We start from the raw sequence: 20,297 nt of genomic DNA on the forward strand, positions 1-20,297 counted from the left end.
AATAACATAAACCAATTAAAAATGAGCACAATTCAGACGGTAACAACGTCTTGTGACTAACGTGTTTTATTTGATATAAAATAATACATAAATACCCGATACTTTGAAACGTATTTCATAACGATGTGTAGATTCTTGCACCTACCTGTTTTTTTTTTCTTCTGCTATAGCCCAAGAGATCGTTGGCTGTATGTGACATTCTCTGAACCATGCGAACTTCTATTAGATTTTAAAAACTAATTATTTTTTTGCTGTAAATGCGACGTGCTTACCGACCGCCCGGAGTTTAGTTGTCACCGGAGATTGCGCATTTCAAAACGTGTACAGTGTACACCATCTTCAATATTGAAGCTTAAGATGAAAGTATTTATACATATTGTATTTTTAAATTTTAAAGCCTAAATCTCGTGACCTATAGAATAAGACGCCCGGTGCATTCCCGTCGAGCAATGCGACTCTGTCAATGTTCGAATATCGCAGACCGGTACCAATACTATATACCAATTATTCCATAATAAACATATACCAATTTTTCTACGTACAACAAGTTCACGTATGACTTCCGCGATGAACGAGTCTTAAAATGAAAATTAAATCCGCAAATAAATATAAATTTCATAATGGCTGATAGTAGGGCGCTTTGTGAGCTTGCTCGGCCCATTTCTACCGTGGAACAATAATGCATTCTGATTTGGAGGGTGGGGCAGCCGTTGGAGTATATAACTAAGACTTACAACTCATGTGTGTACATCCCGCACACAGAATGCCTTACATTAAGAAATTCAAAAGAAAAAGTTCAGATGCCAAAAAATATAAGACCGGAAGAAATGGAATCGGTTTTGGATTCTGTTTTACTAGAAACAACACAATTCAACGCCGAGCTAACCGGGAGGGTGTATTATTCGTTAAAAATTCCTTATTTGCTTAACAATCAACTGGAGTTGTGGCTGTTACGCAAACGCGCGCAGATTAAACAGCTGTCAGTATTGAAAGCGGCCATTTTGAATAACGCCGGTTTCCGGTTAATTGTGTTCATTGAATTTTTATATTGTGAATGAAAACAAAACGTCGAGTGCAAATATATGCTAATGAGTATTATTATGCGTTTATACTAATGAATTTAATTGGGTGAGTATTATTAAATGTTTTTTTAAAGCGAAAATGTTTTAAGTTACGAAACATTTCACAGATTTTTAGAGGGCAAAGAGATTCTGTCTATTATGTCAAATTATCAAATGTTTTCACTGACCTATGTTTAGTAATACAACGCAAATAAATAATACAAGTAAAGGTTATATACCGAAAGAAAGCAAATATTATTATTATTAGATACCTATCTCTCAAATCTGATTTAATTCTAATGAACTTAAATTGTTTTATATTAAAAATGTTGTAAATTATATCGACAGCACCGGAAATCAATATACATAAAACATTTATTCCTCATTCCCTACGTTACTATGACTATTACTATACTTACTGTGCCTTTTTTTTTTACTAGTCTTAGCAGACTACAGTTTTCCAAGCAAACGGATCAAATTTTCGGAGCACCGTTTGGTTGGTAGTCCCGTAGACCCAATACCAAACACTGCATCGTTAATTACGCGTAGACAACCATTGTAATCCACGTACAGTTTCTCCGATTCGAGAACAATGAAGGCCATCATTGGTACCGTTATAGTAACTATCATCATTCGACGGAGCGCACGAGAAAATATGTCACTCAAATACAGCGTGGACGGAAAAGATTATTGTGAGTGTTCTTAACCTAAAAATTAAACTTAACGTGAAATGTGTTCACGAGCGATCACTATTAACAATTCGTTATGGTTATATTTATGTATATCAAAATCAAGACAACACTTTTTGAAATGAAATTAGAAGAATTAGAATTCAGTGTGATGGCAACACTTTCCGTTCGCGCCCACAATGTGCATGATTTATGCTAATGACACACGCTTTGTTTGATTTTAATGTAAATTTAGGTGTAAGTCATTGTAACGTTCCGGTGCACATTTGCATTTATCGTCGAAAGCCGATTTTATTGGTAGTTTACGATATCTGGGTGGGCTGAACGTTTTTTTGTGGGTTGGTACCGATGCATCCTCAAGACTATAATGTTGTTACTACCTGATGAAACGATACCGTTATTTCGAAGTATCGGGCGCAATGGCAGTAGGCCCTGATCTTCAGTGTGCTTAGTGCGAGTTTTTTAACGTTCTCGATGGCGTAAAAGTTAATTCAAATTTGTATGAAGTTGAAACATTTGCCTACGTTTGCCGCTAGGGGCGCTGTTCCAACTGCATACAAATTTGAGTTAACTTTTACGTTATCGAGAACGTTAAAAAACTCACAGTAAGCACACTGTTCTATTCTATCGTGCAGCAAAGAAATGTCTTAAGTTACCAACTTTTTTTTAAATATTAAGTAAGTTAAGCCTATGATTTTTTTTATTGCTTGAATCCATTTACGAGCTCACAGCGCAACTGGTGTTAAGTAGTTTCCGGAGCCCGTGGACACCAACAAGTTAAAAGCCGCCACCCACCTCGAGAAATGAGTTTCAGGTTTATCGTAAGAGCTACCCCTAATTTTGAAATCGGAATTACTCTATTCATTTTTATTATATTGCTACATTGCTAGATGAACTTACGACCTACATGGTAATGGTTCGGAGCCCATAGAACGTCATCAGTCGAATACCATTAAGTCAGAGTCTCAGATGAGTTTTGCTACGGCTGTCTCAAGCTTCCGACCAAAAAGCATGACTGCTTCGCGATCTGAAATAGATATAAATAGCTGATGGTATTACCTACCCGCGAAAGATCCAACACATAAACAAGATCTACCTTTTTTTTATTGCTTAGATGGGTGGACGAGCTCACAGCCCACCTGGTGTTAAGTCGTTACGGGAGGCCATAGATATCTACAACATAAATGCGCCTTGAGATATAAGTTCGAAGGTCTCAAGTAAGTTACAACGGCTGCCCCACCCTTCAAACTGAAACGCATTACTGCTTTATGGCAGAAATAGGTAGGGTGGTCGTACCTACCCGCGCGGACTCACAAGAGGTCCTACCACCAGTAAAAATATGTCTGCAGTATATTATTAATTGACTTAAAATACCACATCGGATACATAAGATATATTCTTTGACAGCATCATGCTTAGCCCATTATAACGACGTCAATAAAGTTAAGGAAATATGTGTCCTGAACGCGATGAGCGGCGGAAGGGCACGCCGAACCACTCGACCGATGATAATGCGTTATTGTTCGATTTGACTGCTCACTTGTTGATAAGCGACGCGATTAGCGATGCCATTTCTCAAGGTAGTAGCCGTGGGAAGCAGCGGGCAGGCACATTTAAAAATGCATTCAATTTCCTAATATACTCAAAGATATTAGTGTCAAGTGTATATTTAAAAGATAGAGAAAGATCGGGCCAGAAATGGTGATACAGAAGGAACCTTCAGTCCCTTTAGGACCCTTTAGGAATACGACGCAAGGAGGAGGAGCAATATATGAAGCATTTAATGGTAGGCAGTGGCTTGGCTGTCCCCCTTACCACTGCTGACGTCCATGAGCGACGTTGACCACTTACCATCAGGTGGGCCGTATGCTAGTCTGCCTACAAAGGCAATAAAAAAAAAGCATCATGACTTTGTTATTACGATAATTATATTTACGGTAGACAGCGGCTTGGCTCTGCCCCTGGCATTGAAGTCCATGAGCGACGGTAACCACTCACCATCAGGTGGGCGGTACGCTCGTCTGCCTACAACGGCAATTAAAAATAAACTAACTTCAATATTAATATGAACTGAAAATTTAACAGTAGATAATTTTTGCAAACCGTTACCTCAAACGTTTAGCAATCCGCTATCGCTTATACAAAAAAAACGTACCCTGAAAACATCTGAAGACCATTGATAAATCGATGATGCGAAGCCCCATCGTTGTGTAGTTGTGATACAAGAGTACAGCGCGTGCGGCTTGCGCACCGAGAGTGAAATACTATCGGTAAATATATTTTTAAATCGACTCTTACTTAGTTATCGATATCAGTCGACTAATTTGTTTAATGAGCATCGACAGTAACTTGCCGACGTGTGGGTGTGTGTAGAAGCTGCATCAGTGAATATCACCGTCTTGTCTATATCTGTTTAGGAACATTTAAGCTATCTGGTTTGAAGGACAAAAATGGCTGCTGCTATGATTCAAACCAGAAAAATCTCATCTCAAGACGGACGGTATACCTTCACGGTTCCAATGTCAATAATAATAATAATATAACACTTTATTTAACACCGTAATAATATGTACAGAGTAAGCATATAAAAACAAATAATAGTCGATGATCTCAACAAACCTTCAACATGAGGCTGTGAACTTAAATGCTCGTATATGGTAGAAAAAACCCTGGGAAGATAGTAAACGTTAAATATAACCGATGATTAGTTAAGCAACATTCACGAAGAAAGAAGTCTGTAACTTGTTATGTCAGCACTTTTTACGATATTAAACTTACTAATTATTTATAAGTAACTAGCTGACCCGGCAGACTTCGTAGTGCCTCAATCGACAAATAAAAGACCTAAACTTTTGTATAAAATAAACTAAAAACAAATAAAAGGAATCCGTCCGATGGGGGGGACATCAAAGGAAAAACAAAATTGTATTTTTGTTTATAATCCGAGCATTATCATATGTATTTACCTTTTAAACCTTCTCTGGACTTCCACAAATAATTCAAAACCATAATTAGCCAAATCGGTCCAGCCGTTCTCGAGTTTTAGCGAGACTAACGAACGGCAATTCATTTTTATATATAGAGAAGAAGAAGATTAATACCATTGATGCTAAATCATTGTAATCAACATCAATCCATAATGACGCGTTGTTGAATGTAGACTCCTCCTAAATAGCATTCGGCTGCTTTATGCGATTTATGGGTCTGCATTACAGTTTTACTCCACAACTTGAAACGCGGTTAAAGGAAAGTGCTTACGATACGACAGGAGCCTAATTGTTCTTCTCGCCTTAGTTTTTTTGTTTGTTTTTATTGCCCGTGTAGGCAGAGGTGCTTACGACCCACCTGATCGACCAATCTAATCGACCCTAAACTAATCGAAGCGAAGCCATCTAGTGACCGACGCCCGTAAACATTTTTGTTGAGTGCTTAAGTTGCTTTCTATAACTAACTAGCTGACCCGGCAGAATTCGTAGTGCCGACAAATAAATCGACAAATAAAAGACCTAAGCTTTTGTATAAAATAAAGTTAAAACAAAAAAAAAAGGAATCCGTCCGACGGGGGACCACTTCAAAGGAAAAACAAAATTGTTATTTTGATATAATTCCGAGCATTTTCATATTTATCTACCTTTCAAACCTTCTCTGGACTTCCACAAATAATTCAAGACCAAAATTAGCCAAATCGGTCCAGCCGTTCTCGAGTTTTAGCGAGACTAACGAACAGCAATTCATTTTTATATATATAGATAACTAATTATTGTGTATTCTCTTTGGCTACAGTGATGGAGTGAAGGCGAATGGGTCTGGCCGCAGCGCTGCTGGAGGCGGCGGCGCGCGGTGACGCGGCCCGGCTCGCAAGCCTGCTCAACGCTGACTCGAGAGACGTCAATGCTACCGATGAGGTCTGTAACAAATAATTTCTTATGTCCTACACGTAATGATTTTGTTTTTTGTTGTTGTTTGTTATTGTTTTGTTAATACACCTACCATGCATTATCTCTGCACCATCCTATGGTCTACTGGAAGAGAATGCCCATGGCATTAAGTCCGCCTGTGTACAACTTTTGTTTTGTGCATAGCGTATAAATAAATACATCCATCTTTTTATCAGTGTGCTCAGTGCGAGTTTTTTAACGTTCTCGATAGCGTAAAAGTTAACTTGTACGCCAGCAACTCGCCGATGGTTGCGTGTATTTAGAGGCTGCACCAGTGAGTATCACCGTCTAGCTTATAACTTACTAGCGTAAAAGCTAATGTCTATGCAGTTTACTGGTGGTAGGACCTCTTGTGAGTCCGCGCGGGTAGGTACCACCACCCCGTCTATTTCGGCCGCGAAGCAGTAATGCGTTTCGGTTTGAAGGGTGGGGCAGCCGTTGTAACCACACTTGAGACCTTAGAGCTTATATCTCAAGGTGGGTGGCGGATTTACGTCGTAGATGTCTATGGGCTTCAGTAACCACTTAACACCAGGTGGGCTGTGAGCTCGTCCACCCATCTAAGCAGTAAAAGAAAAAGAAAAAATCGAATTTAAACTGGATATGTACCTATTTGAAATTAGTTATTATATTTCAAATTTCATATTGAACTCATAAATGTCTGTCACATTACAAGTTCAAATTTTTAACAGAAAAAACAACATAGGTACCAACATTGCGATGTTGAATGTAAATCATAATTATTATTCGCAGCATCTAGTGGTAGCGCCGTATTGAAATTGGCGTCCAACAGCGTACAAATTAATGCAACGCCATACTCGGGAGATTTTAGCTCGGCGGGAGTCGATTATTATGCACCCCTATACCTTCTTTTAGGATTCTGATTTACGCTTCTACATATAGTGATTGGAAGTATAATTCCGATATTTAATCTGTTAGAGTTTGTTAGACGGTTCTATTTGAGGGGACTGGGCTCTAGAGGTGAGAGGCTATCTTAAAACACTAACTTCATGGTTAATATATATTACAAACACTATTACACGTTTTACAATATTGTTACGCGCTGGGGTTCGGGACAATTAAAGAAATCTACCAAAGTACAAGTTAACACTGTATTAGGACTTAGAACACTTAAAACACTACACAAACACTTTAAAATTCTCAATCGCTTCTTCCGCTTCGCTTCAGGTGATCCGTTCGCTGTTTCGCTTCGAGTAGTTCCGATTACTAACTGCGTGTCTGCTGCGTGTCATCTCTGCAACGCTTTTATAGCCGATACCACATCCCTAGAATTATCGAGAATATTCCAAACATTTCGAGTATTGTGTTTCTGCTATCCTACAGCAGATGGCGTTGCACTTCTCGAGCGTTCTATGTGCTACTAGATCCTCCGATATTCATTCGACTATTCGGCGATAGATGGCGTTACTGTTACCGGCGTAACAATATTTTATGTTTATATAACACTAGGATGTTTCGTTGTCCGTTTCTAGATGAGAAGTTCGTTGTCATAACCGAAGACAATCTTCTGTTTTAACATTTAAATAAACATTCCGATATCCGAAAACTGCCTCTACATACACATGTGACTTTTTTTTTCGTACCGGGGCCGAACCTCTTAGTAGGTCCCCGTGCCTAGGGGGCGCGCGGGGTATCTGGGACTTGACGATCTGCAAGGTGTTGGGAGCAGACCCAAGCGGATCCAAGGAATTTTAGGGCCCTACCCACTAAACGACTCCCCTGCACTCTTACCCCCGACGTCCGATCTCCGTCCGGGGTCAAAACCCGGTCAGAGTAGGGGGTTTCCCGCGGTCAACACTACAACCAGACACGCGGCGCCACCCTAAGGACGCCCGACCGACGGGTCGTCGAGGCGATAGTCGACGACCAACGACATCGATCTCCGCGGTACGGCGGCCCTACCAGGCCGCCCGGGCGATGCCGCTGGTGTTCCCGGATACCCCGCTGGACCAGAACCAGCCTGCTGGGTTGGAACGCGATACACCGCCGACCGGGTTGCTCTTCCACAGTATGTTCGGCGACGACAGGCTTTTTTTTGCCTGCCATTACTTACACATTCAAACTCCAACACTACCCGATAAGATATAACTCGTCTTCGTAACTTTACGGAAATCGAATATAACTGATAATTCTAGACTTTTCTGGATGTGACAATATTTACTCTATCGATCTCGTAAATAGAGTATCTACATATTTCTACTGTAACCTTCAATGATTATGCTTAGTTTGGTGAACCTTTATTGACGTTTAGTCTTCGACTTTGGCATAAATCAAAAGTGCTAACAAATAAGATTAATATGTAACATGAGATATACATATAATCTAATGAATATAAAATCCAAAACTTTCTAATTTGACAGTAACATATAATATTTAAATTATTATTATGATAAAGTCATCGGTCTCATACTTGAAATTTAAAAAAACAATTCAATTAGTTCCGATTTTAAGGTAATTACGTCGTGCAATCGGCCATACACGAAACACAACTGGACCATTGCCAATGCGAATGATACCTGACTAAAATAACCTCGGCGAATATCGATGAGAAAGCATTCGGTCCGAATAATGGTAGCAAAATAGTTGTCTCTTAACATGTTCTCATTTAGATAACTAATTCCTGACAATAAACCCAGAGGATATGCAAAATGAACCTTTTTATTTAATTCATAATACTACGATTTTGAAGTTCCTTCAGCAATTCGAAACAAAAATAGTAAATTAAATTACACGATTCGTTCCCACGCGCTGTTTCCATCACTAACCAACCCGCTGATCGACAACGATATATCAAAATCGATTAATAAATAATTAAAATTCATCGCTATATTCGTATCGATTAATCTACTCGTGTCGCTACAGGGCACACTGTAGTTTATTGATTACAAGTATTACCCACGTCGTGCGCCGCGGAGAGCTCTTGATGTACGCACTGGGAGAAATCTTTAAGGATGCAGTGAGTTTGGACACAGTTAAGTTCTTTGTCTCTCATTAATCAACAGTTCCCGGATTTATCTTGACTTTTAGCAACGGAATAGCATATGTGCCATAATCGATTACTCTCAATCGTTTCACTCTTGACAGAGTGGGCGTCATCATCGTGTAGTGTTGGAGGGAGCTTCAAGATCTGACGCGTCTCTACTAAATAATAATAATAATATAATTTATATAATCAAAAAAATGCCAATCTATATGAGTGAGATAAACGATAAATCACTACATAGATAAAACAAAGTCGCTTTCTCTGTCCCTATATCTGTCTGTCCCTATGTATACTTAAATCTTTAAAACTACGCAACGGATTTTGATACAGTTTTCTTTAATAGATACTAATAGATAGAGTGATTGAAGAAGAAGGTTTATATGTATAATAACATCCATTAAATAGTGGAGATATCAATAATAAATTACAGTTTCTGAAGCGAAGCGAGGGCGGGTCGCTAGTAACTAATAAATAAAGAGCGGACGGTTGGCGTGGTATGGACATGTGATGCGTAGAGAGAAGTTGCATGTGACTAGGACCGTCCGAAGAAGACATGGATGGAGAGAAAGAGGAATGAGTGTTGAGCTGACGGCTGATAGAAGAGAATGGAAGAGAAAAAAATAGCTGTGACGACCCCACCTAGTGGGATGAGGTGGAAAAGAAGAAGAACTAATAATGATTTAGTTTTAACTAATTCAAATCAATTATAATACCTATATAAATAGGCAATTAAATTAGGCAATAGAGCGAAATACTATTTCCTCATTTGTTTGTCGGTCGATTTTCTTTTTTTTTTGTTTATTAATAATTTTGTGTTAAATGGTTTCTTTCTAAATTGACTTTTTCTATAAAAATGACAAGAAAAATAAAAGAGAAAATTTAAATACACAATTGAAATTGATTGTAAATCGTGATGTGTAAGTAATGTTAATTAACCGGACCCAAATAAGGCTTCAGCGGCCTCTAAGAACTAAATGTCTTCGAAAATGTCATTACCATGATTCATGTTGTTGTCAAATTTCTTATATTCTATGATCATGTTGCTACATTCACATACTCTGATAAAGAATACACCAAACATTTTGACATTTCTGATCCGTAATGCCTGCAGTCGTTCACAATAACTGTCACGGAACGTTACTTTTAAGATCTTAATCTGGCAGCACCGTCTTAAAAAGAACTTGAAGACTTGAACTGAAAAGAAGACTTGTCAAAAATATGTGAAAGGAATCGGTTGCAGCTTTCTGATTTTACTTAATTTAATATTGTAACTGTGTTAAATGTGTTATAATGTTATGAGCTTCTTCGGACACATCATGCGGTCTCCCAGACATGAATTAGGGAAGCTCATAATTAGGGGTCGCGTAGGGGGCAAGCGCGCCGTGGACAGAACACCAGCCAGATGGTCAGATCTAGTAACAGAAGCACTTGGTGGTAGTCTGTACCGTACAGTCCATGTCACCCATGATCGACTTTTTGGCGGGAACGCGAGGAGTGAAGTTGTGTGATTTGTTTTATTTTGTCTATTTAGTGTTTCTTCAGGTTTAAATGTGTAATAATGGTGGTTTATTAACTGTTTAATATCTGTGAAAGTGCACAAATGTGGGAAAATGAAACAAAGCCGCTGGACACAACTTTTCGGGATCCTCCAAAAAGTCCACTGAAAAAATCTTAGTAAATGACCACCATTTTACTGAGATTATATTTCATCCCATTTCATTTCATTTAATTTCATCCCAGTTGATTAATGTCTCAAATTAATCATCTTCATATCATTTCACTCCATAATATCATTTTTCATAAAAATAAGATTATAAATGAAAATAAGACATGACTTAAAGGTCTCAGTTACCAGGTCATAAAATCCCTAAAAAAAAATCACCCATGATCGAGCACAGTGGAAGAACGTTAGATGTGGTCGCGATCCTCAGTAGTGAGGGAACGATATAGAAGAAGCTAAATACACGATCATACGGATGAAAAAGTCGTATTAATCATTAGCAAGTATTTTCCCTCAAGATCCCTCGCAACAACATAAAACCTTTTATTAAAAAAATATTTGTTATTGACACTCATAATTTCTCATTCAAACTAAATATGTATAAATAGAACCAAAGCTCGTTCCATTTTTAAATAAACAAATATATTTCTTAATGAAGCTTAACGCAAACTAAAGCTCAACGTAACTAATTAGATCCCACGGCTGAGCGGCCGGCCATCAATCAAGCAAGCGTACGCTCGTTACAGGGTTCCGAACATTTTTATGGATTCTCTTTTTATTGCTCACTTCTGACGATGGTATGAAATTACTTTTTTGGTGTACTGAACACAGTCAAGCTTACGGCCCGCCTGATCGTGAATGTTCACAATCGTTCACGGTTATCGAAATTGTCAGACACATATGCTATTATTGCCTAATATATATTTTTTTATTGCTTAGATGGGTGGACGAGCTCACAGCCCCCCTGGTGTTAAGTGGTTACTGGAGCCCATAGACATATACAACGTAAACGCGCCACCCACCTTGAGATATCAGTTCTAAGGTTTCAAGTATAGTTACAACGGCTGCACCACCCTTCAAACCGAAACGCAGTACTGCTTCACGGCAGAAACAGGCAGGGTGTTGGTACTTACCCGCGTGGACTCACAAGAGGTCCTACCACCAGTAATTACGCAAATTAATAACTCTTTACAAATCACGTAGATGAAAGGCACGTCAAAGCGCTTGAGAAACGTAAGCAAAAGGATCTTTCCAGAGCCAAATGGTACGGTAGAAACGAATACTTTTTCCCTGCCTATGCTGATAGCCTTGAGAGGCTATTTCAGCTTCGCCTTGACGTGTAGGTGAGCTCACGGGGCTCAAAACCGAAGTGTTGCTAACACTGACCCTAGCAAGAGTAATGGTTCGCAAAATCTACCACCGAATCGGAAACGCGACCAACTGAGAAGATCCGGTGGCGCTGTGTCTATGGGCTAATTTACTCGTGAGCCCTTCGTCGCAAGGGGCAGGTTCAGTGAGGACGGTGACTGGTGCTTGAGGTACCTAAAAGCACCGTTAATGGATCGGGAGGATCCGTAATGATGTTTAGGACGACATCGACTGTTTACCATTCGGTCCACGGGATCGTTTATGGAAATGGATATGGATGTAGGTGGCGGTTCTAAGTAATATGGTAAGAGGGTTACTAAACAAATGTTCACGAATGACTTCCGCGATGAAGAAGAATGTGTCATAAAAATCAAACCCGCAAAATTATAATTTGGGTTATCACTGATGGTAGGGCGTCTTGGGAGCCGCACGGCTAGGTACCACCACCGTGCCTATTTCTGCCGCGTTCTGGCTTAAAGAGTGGGACAGCTCGTTGGGTCTCTGGGACGTTGTCCTGAAACTTAGAACTCGTATCGTTTTTTTGTTGTTGTCCTTTTAAGCAGAAAAGCATAAGCAACTATATGATGATGAGTGGTTACCTTCGTTTAGAGGCACGACCAAGCCGCTGTCTGGTCGTCTCAAGGTCGGTGTTTCTATAGACTGCGTTACACACTGTGACCATGAACTCGCGCACCAGCTAAGCAATAAAAAATACAACATTTATACAATACAGCTGAGACATTACCTTATCTCAAGGCGGTGAACATTCATATTGGCTGTGATACCTAGTCGTTTATTTTTTATTTATTTTTTTATTGCTTAAATGCGTGGACGAGATCACAGTTCGTCTGATGTTAAGCGGTTACTAGAGCCTATAGACATCTACAACTTAAATGCGCCACCCACCTTGAGATATAAGTTCTAAGATCTCAGTATAGTTACAACGGCTGCCCCACCCTTCAATCCGAAACACATTACTGCTTCACGGCAGAAATAGGCAGGGCGTTAGTACCCCACGAGGTCCCACCACCATAGTGTGTTTCTCCCTGCTGACTGAGTCTTTGCTCGCCCACCTGTCCTGGTGAAACTGGAAAGGCCTTCGGGCCACCAGTAATCTTTCAATCATAAAAAAAAGTGTGTTTCTGTACCCATTAATAAAGAATCATGGATTGCTTAATATATACATTTGAAGTTTCCAAACATTCAGGAAGATAATTAATGTGCTTAGTGCAAGTTTTTTAACGTTCTCGATAGCGTAAAAGTTAACTCAAATTTGTATGCAGTTAGAACAACGCCCCTAGCGGTAAACGTACGCGAACTTTTACGCTGAGCGATTAGTTCAACGCCGTTACCGTTCACTTGAATTACCTACCCACAAATTTAACATAAATTTGTTATTGTTTATTTGCGCCCTCGTCATTGAATGGCACGTATTATTTCATAAATCGTTAATGACAGAAACGCGCGTAGAACACAGACAGCTATCCCCAAACCCTGAAGATAATGTTTTCGATCAGGAATCAAATAAGTTATTGTTACGCTGTAACGCCATCTATCGCCAAATAATCGAACGAATATTGAAGGATCTAGTAGTATCTAGAACGCTCGAGAAGTACAACGTCATTTATTGTTAGATAGCGGAATCACACAATACTAGACTAGAATATTCTCGACAATTTTAGGGATTTCGTCTCGACTATAAAAAGCGTTGCAGAGATGGCACGCAGTCAGTCAGTAATTGGAACTACTCGAAGCGAAACAGCGAACGGAACACCTGATGCGAAGCGGAAGAAGCGAATTGAGAATTTTAAAATTGGTCTAAGTAATAAATACAGTGTTAGCTTGTAATTCGATAGAATTTTTATTTAATCCCGAACTCCAGCGCGTAACATTAGAAATTCTAGAAGTTCGTGTAACTGCTATCTTGGTTTTCCGTAAAATAACACCATGTTCGTATCTAAGCCCGTCATTACGAGCACGAACCTACCCTGGGGCGATAGCTAGCTTTCTAACTTCCACTTATAAAGCTTGACGTAATTTCTATATCTTTGATGTATTAATAATGCGTTTTATTAAAAGCAATACATTCTTGTACACGTGTAGAAATTTTATGATTACCGTTTACAATTCCTTCCAATAATACTTGTCGCAGAATAAACGTTATTAATTTATTTATTTATTAAATATACCAGTCAACCAATACTTTAGCGTAATTCATGCGAGTGGTGTTTAGGGAAGTGTATTAACGATTGAAAAGACAAGATAAGAAAGCTCAAATTTCTCGTACTGTGACTTTTATCAGTGTTAAAGCTTATTGTGAACCCGCACGAGCAGGAACCACTATTATGCCTATTTCAGTCGCGACGCAGCCACCGGCTTGTGAAGTAAGATAGCGGTTATACACTTTTGACTGGTGGTAGGACCTCTTGTGAGTCCGCGCAAGTAGGTACCACCGCCCTGCCTATTTCTGCCGTGTAGCAATAATGCGTTTCGGTTTGAAGGGTGCGGCAGCCGTTGTAACTATACTGAGATCTTAGAACTTATGTCTCAAGGTGGGTGGCGCATGTACGTTGTAGATGTCTATGGGCTCCAATAACCACTTAACACCAAGTGGGCTATGAGCTCGTCCACCCATCTAAGCAATAAAAAAAAAACTTTAACTTGATTTTTGGAAACTAGCTTAAAGTAATGCTATATGTAATATTTACTTCGCTATTCGCAACTCATATACATAATTAAAACTCTTTATACGATTTATTCTTAATTTAATAGGCACTTTATTTTAAGTAAGCGTGCAAATACTATATTGAATAATCACTACATAGTATAAAACAAATTCGCTTTCTCTGTCCCTAATTATGCTTAAATCTTTAAAACTACGCAACGGATTTTGATGCGGTTTTTTTTAATAGATAGAGTGATTGAAGAGGAAGGTTTATATGTATAATAACATCCATTAAATAGTGGAGAGATCAATAATAAATTACAGTTTCCGAAGCGAAGCGAGGGCGGGTCGCTAGTAATGTAATATAATAACAAATACGCGATCAAACCGTAAAAGTAATTTTAATTAAAGTTAATCATGCTATATCTTCGATTTTATTTTTGGGTTAGGTTATTATTAGAATAGACTTTTTAGCAGGAACGCGAAGAGTGAAGTTGTGTGATTTGTTTTATTTCGTCTATTTAGTGTTTCTTCAGGTTTAAATGTATATATAATAACGGTGGTTTATTAACTGATTAGTATCTGTGAAAATGCACAAATGTGGGAAAATGAAGCAAAGCCGCTGAACGTAACTTCTCGGGATTCTCCAAAAAGTCTTAGTAAATGACCATCATTTTACGGAGATGATATTTCATCCCATATCATCTCATCTCATTTCATTTCATTTCATGCCATTTTTCATATAAAAAGTTTTCATTAAAATTAAAATAGGACTTGACCTAAAGGTCTTAGTTACCAGGTCATAAAATCGCTTAAAAAAACATGTAATAACATGATTTCTATTATTACAAAATTAGAACAAACTAAAAAAAAATGCGCGTATGTTAAATTGGTTTGAAAACGACGATATACCAGAATAAACGAAGAGAAAACTTCTTGATAAACATCTTGGTTTTGACGATGCTTTTCTTATTATCTCAAACAAGCAAACCATATGAATTTTTTACTTATCAAGACACAAGACTGAATGTTGCATTGGTAACAAGACTGACCTTCGAACACATAGCATGGAAATAGTTCCACGTAATTATGTGTATCGCGTCGATACTTACTTCTTCATTCCCGACATTTTAACCAGTTTAATATCAGATCTGAATTATTCATACCAAACGCCCATCTATATGAGAATCAGTCCAATTCTATAAAAGTTTCCAAATAAATTACGAGTAAAATGATAAAATTATCCGTAGAACATAAAAAGATTAAGTAAGACATTTTTATGAAAAAAAATCTACAACACGCTCCGATCCAAAACCAACACCAAATTATAGGGTTATGAAATAATTTATGTTGCGACATCTAGCAACGGGCAGCCCTGCATCAAATACTTGACGATCATTAAAAAAACTAGTTCGCTTACAACCGGTCTTCGGAGTCGTGCACTTGGGGTTTTTTTTTCTTTCTTAAACCTTATTTCATCGAACCATTATTTCGTGTCTGTAGTATGGTGGTGACACGAGAATGCCGAAATATCTCGAAAACGAAATTTGGTACCTCTCTTTTTTATACCTAAACTACGGGACGTATGTACTTTTTCGTTATTATTGTATTGTGACGGTGCCTTTTATGGTAAAGAAGATATTTGACAGATACATGAATCGCGCTAGCTAGATTGTCTAGATAATTTTGCATGCTGGAGTCATGGTCCAGACGGCTGGCCGATCCTTCGGCTGGTCGTAGGACCGTCGAGGCGATCCGCCCGGTTCTTGTGAACTGGGTGAATCGTGACAGAGGACGCCTCACTTTCCGGCTCACGCAGGTGCTCACTGGGCATGGTTGCTTCGGTGAGTTCCTGCACCGGATCGGAGCCGAGCCGACGGCAGAGTGCCACCATTGTGGTTGCGACTTGGACACGGCGGAGCACACGCTCGTCGCCTGCCCCGCATGGGAGGGGTGGCGCCGTGTCCTCGTCGCAAAAATAGGAAACGACTTGTCGTTGCCGAGTGTTGTGGCATCGATGCTCGGTGACGACGAGTCGTGGAAGGCGATGCTCGACTTCTGCGAGTGCACCATCTCGCAGAAGGAGGCGGCGGGGCGCGTGAGAGACGCACAGGCCCGCCGCCGTCGAGCGGGGGCCAGGGAGGCGGATTTCGCCCAAGCCCTGGCCCTCTAAGTGTTTCGGGTCTCCCTCACATGTCGGCCTGGGGACCGGCGAAGGGGGCCTAAGAAGACGACGTGCAAGCTGCTCTGCACGCGTTTTATGCATGAGCATCCGGGTGATGGAAGGCCGGCTATCCTCAACCCACGCTGGTTCTGACCCAGCGGGGTATTCCGTAGGATAGACCATTCTAACCGGTGCCATCTAGGCGGGCTTCGGATAGCCTGCCGACCGAGAGGGCTGGTGGTCGTGGCGCCGACGACCGCCAGTCCGGCGTCCCGAGGGGGAGGGTGATGGGAGAGATGTGCTCCGCACTAAACGCTTCACTTTCCCCCCCTTGCCTTTTCATGAGTTTTGTCTCATGCGAGGTTTGGACGTTGGTTGTTGAGAGACAGGAGGTTTTAGTCGGTTCGACTCCGACATGCCCCGCCCTCCATCCCCAGTGAAGGGCGGAAGTCCGGCGATTTCCTCCTGACAAAAAAAAAAAAAAAAGATAATTTTGCATATCATTTAAAAGTTTCCTACCATATCGGTCAGACACAGCCCACTGAGTTTCTCGCCGGATCTTCTCAGTAGGTCGCGTTTCCGATCCGGTGGTAGATTCTGCGAAGCACTGCTCTTGCTAGGGTTCGTGTTAGCAACGTCGTCAGGTTTGAGCCCCGTGAGCTCACCTACTAGTTAAGGTTACGCTGATATAGCCTCTCAAGGCTATCAGCTTAGGAAGGAAAAAAATAACCATATCGGATTGTCGGTCTACCGAACAACTTCATCTGCTCACTGGAAGATCTTAATTACCATAACCTCTAAAGTAAACACGGGTAAGTTTTACACCCACTAAGTAGGTACTAAGTGGCACACAACTGTGACATATATTATGTCTGTCCCAATTGTTTAGTACAACAGTTGCTCCGTCCTCCAAACTGGCAGGCGTTGGTGATTCGCGACAGAAATAGTCAAATTGTATAAATTCCCCACACTATAGTGGGACTTGATTTATTATATTACATTGTTTACCCCAGTTTACTATTAGATGCATATATTATAGTCTATAGACATATTATAGTTAAACTACACTTTGATTTGCGTCCAAGCGCCAAAAACGACTAAGCTCGCATTGTCGTTTTCCTATCTCCACGGAGGAGTGGTTCGCGAGACGCTCTGTCTATTTTCTCATTCTCGCTCTACCTAAATTGTATCTTTTCTCTCTAGCCGTAACGAATCTGCCACGAATAAAGCTTTACTCTTCACGCACCTAAAGTAGTTTATCTTCAAAAACCTTTTTTATGTAAACATCGTGGTTTATTTCAACACGCTCGCTGCACCTCCTTAATCAGGCTGCTTTCGGCACGTATGAAGCCAAACTAAGCACAAAACACCTCGTGATTTAAAACGACTATCGCGTGAACTTTATTTATGTTTCTGTGTAGTTTTAACATGACAGATTAGTTTGGACATACCTAGTGAATAACCCTTGTTCTTGGCGCACTGCATGAATTAGTATGGCCTCTTTTGGTACTTTGAGATCCTTTTTTTTATTACTTAAATGGGCGGAGAAGGCCCCTCCTTGTGCTAAGCGGTTCCTCCTCCTTCTTGCGTCGATAATCCTCAATGCTGAGGGTCGTGGCCTCATGAGGCTTTCTTAAAAAAATACAAATAGTGGGGTCCCGTGCCCTTCCACGGCAGTGCTTTTAGAAGAGATTTAGTTCTTCGAGGCCGCTGAAGCCTTGTTTGGGTCCGGCTAATTAACCGCCGCCAGACATTCGGCGTTGACTGTTTTACGGTGGAAAGTTCGAACTTCAACTCAACCCTCCTCTTTTCTCATCCGGGCTTGAGATCGGCATCGGCAGAGTTACTGGAGCTCATAGACATCACCAACGTAAATACCGTCTATACCTACCTTGAGACATGAGTTCAGAGTGCTTAGTGCGAGTTTTTTAAAGTTTTCGATAGTGTAAAAGTTAGCTCATATTTGTATGGAATGGGATCGTTTGCGTACGTTTGCCGCTAGGGACGCTGTTCCAACTGCATACAAAATTGGCTTAACTTTTACGCTATCGAGAACGTTATGAAACTCGCACTAAGCACACTGAGTTTTATTTCTTTTAGTACCTGACTCTTTCGACAGTGTGATGGTGGTACCTACTGGCGCGAACTCACAAGACGCCCTACCATCAGTACAATTATATCAATAAAAATATCGCGTTTCAAAGTAACCAAATCTTACAAAACTTCCTTTTTTTTTACAATTCTTGCTGTGTCTTCTAGTCACTTCTTTAGTTCATCTTGTAGATAGGCCGGAATACATTTAATTTTTTTTCTCACGAACAGACATATTGGGGAGAAAGCAAGCCACAATAAAGACATATTACATTACTTATACAAACGTTAAAGGCTAATTAGTATCTGTGGTATTTTAATTTTATTGATGATGCCACCTGCCAAAGCCACCACCAACCTTGAGAGATAGGATCTTCTCAACTGAACTCTCAACAAGGAAATTCTCAACTGTATTATGTAACTGTTTCACCTTTGAAAACGGAACGCGCGGCAGATTTAGGAACCTACCTGAATCTCCCATCTAAACAGCACCAATCTTTAGACTTGACCACAAGAATATGACGTTAATGAATAACAAATGATATCCATCACGATCTGTCATCAAGTATCCTCATCTACCTTCAATATTGTAATCCAAGTCTATGTATGAACAGCAGTTGTAGGAATGAAACAAAAACAATCGAAAGCTGGTTTTCTGCGATCAGGGCTTTCGGGGACGCAGTTTATTTATCAAAAGCTTTCATTAGATCTTGTAAGTATTTTTGATGCTTTTGTATAAAGCTGTCGAATAATAATGAAACTTTTTAGCTTAAAAGTAATTTGCCTTTAAAAAGTCTCTGTAAGTGATATAATCAGCATTTGTTTAGGAGATATTGATATAGGAGATATTGTTTAAGTGATGTAGCAGTGAACTAGGTCTTTAGAATAAAGATTTGAAGACATCAAACCCAAGACAGCTTGTAGTTATAAATCAATTCAATTTAACAGCAAAATAAAATTGATCTACATCAATGTCTGTAACCCTAAGTGCAATTATCTTTCAATTTATGATGCGGTTTAACTGTGATCCCTAACTAGACCACGTCCCATAGCCATGAGTTGAAGACATAATGTATTTTATTGCGCAGAATTTTCCTAATAGCCTTCTACTGTAGCATTATTTGCTGTTTCCTGTGAGATTATGGACTTGAATCATAAAATCACCGAATTTTTTACTGGTGTTAGCACCTCTTGTGATTTCGCACGGGTAGGTACCCTGCCTATTTCTGCAGTAATGCATTTCGGTTTGAAGGGTGGGGCAGCTGTTGTAACTATACTGAGACCTTAGCACTCATATCTAAAGCCCCACCCTAAAATTACTGCTTCGCGGCACAAATAGGCAGGGCGGTGGTACCTACCGGCGCGAACTCACAAGAGGTCCTACCACCAGTAATTACGCAAATTATAATTTTGCGGGTTTGATTTTTATTACACGATGTTAGTCCTTCACCGTGGAAATCAATTGTGAACATTTAGTTGAGTACGTATTTCATTAGAAAAATTAGTACCCGCCTAGGATTCGAACACCGGTGCATCGCTCGATATGAATGCACCGGACGTCTTATCCTTTAGGCCACGACGACTTCGTGTATAATGTCATTAAGTTGATAGTTCAGTTTTGCTTTAACAGAATTCGAAGTCACATTTTGTTGTTCTTACAATGTTATAAATAAATGAAAGCCTGTGAAGAAATGTGTCCTTGACATGTATTGCCTAAGCATCTTCATTACGTAGTGTTGATTTAGGATCGAAATTCGACTTTAGCAGCTTTAGAAACTTTTATTTTAAATTACGTCACAGATACGTAAACGAAAGC

The 20,297-nt window shown here is 39.8% G+C and overlaps 1 protein-coding gene across 5 annotated transcripts in view; it reads left to right on the plus strand.

Moving 5' to 3' along the window:
• The window catches only part of dgo (ankyrin repeat domain containing protein 6 diego), a 114,110-nt gene that overhangs the window by 64,448 nt on the left and 29,365 nt on the right, over window positions 1–20,297 (plus strand). For 4 of the 5 annotated variants that reach the window (XM_089736229.1, XM_089736224.1, XM_028186316.2 and 1 more), the window contains one exon: window positions 5,534–5,655. In XM_089736229.1, coding sequence (XP_089592355.1) covers window positions 5,551–5,655 — 105 coding nt within the window. In that variant the 5' untranslated portion in view covers window positions 5,534–5,550. Of the gene's footprint in view, window positions 1–3,931; window positions 4,021–5,533; window positions 5,656–20,297 lie in introns of those variants that run through there. The other variant, XM_028186308.2, reaches the window with a different exon arrangement.

Source organism: Bombyx mandarina, chromosome 03 (genome assembly GCF_030267445.1).
Source record: "Bombyx mandarina strain Sakado chromosome 03, ASM3026744v2".
Taxonomy (NCBI): Eukaryota; Metazoa; Arthropoda; class Insecta; order Lepidoptera; family Bombycidae; genus Bombyx; species Bombyx mandarina.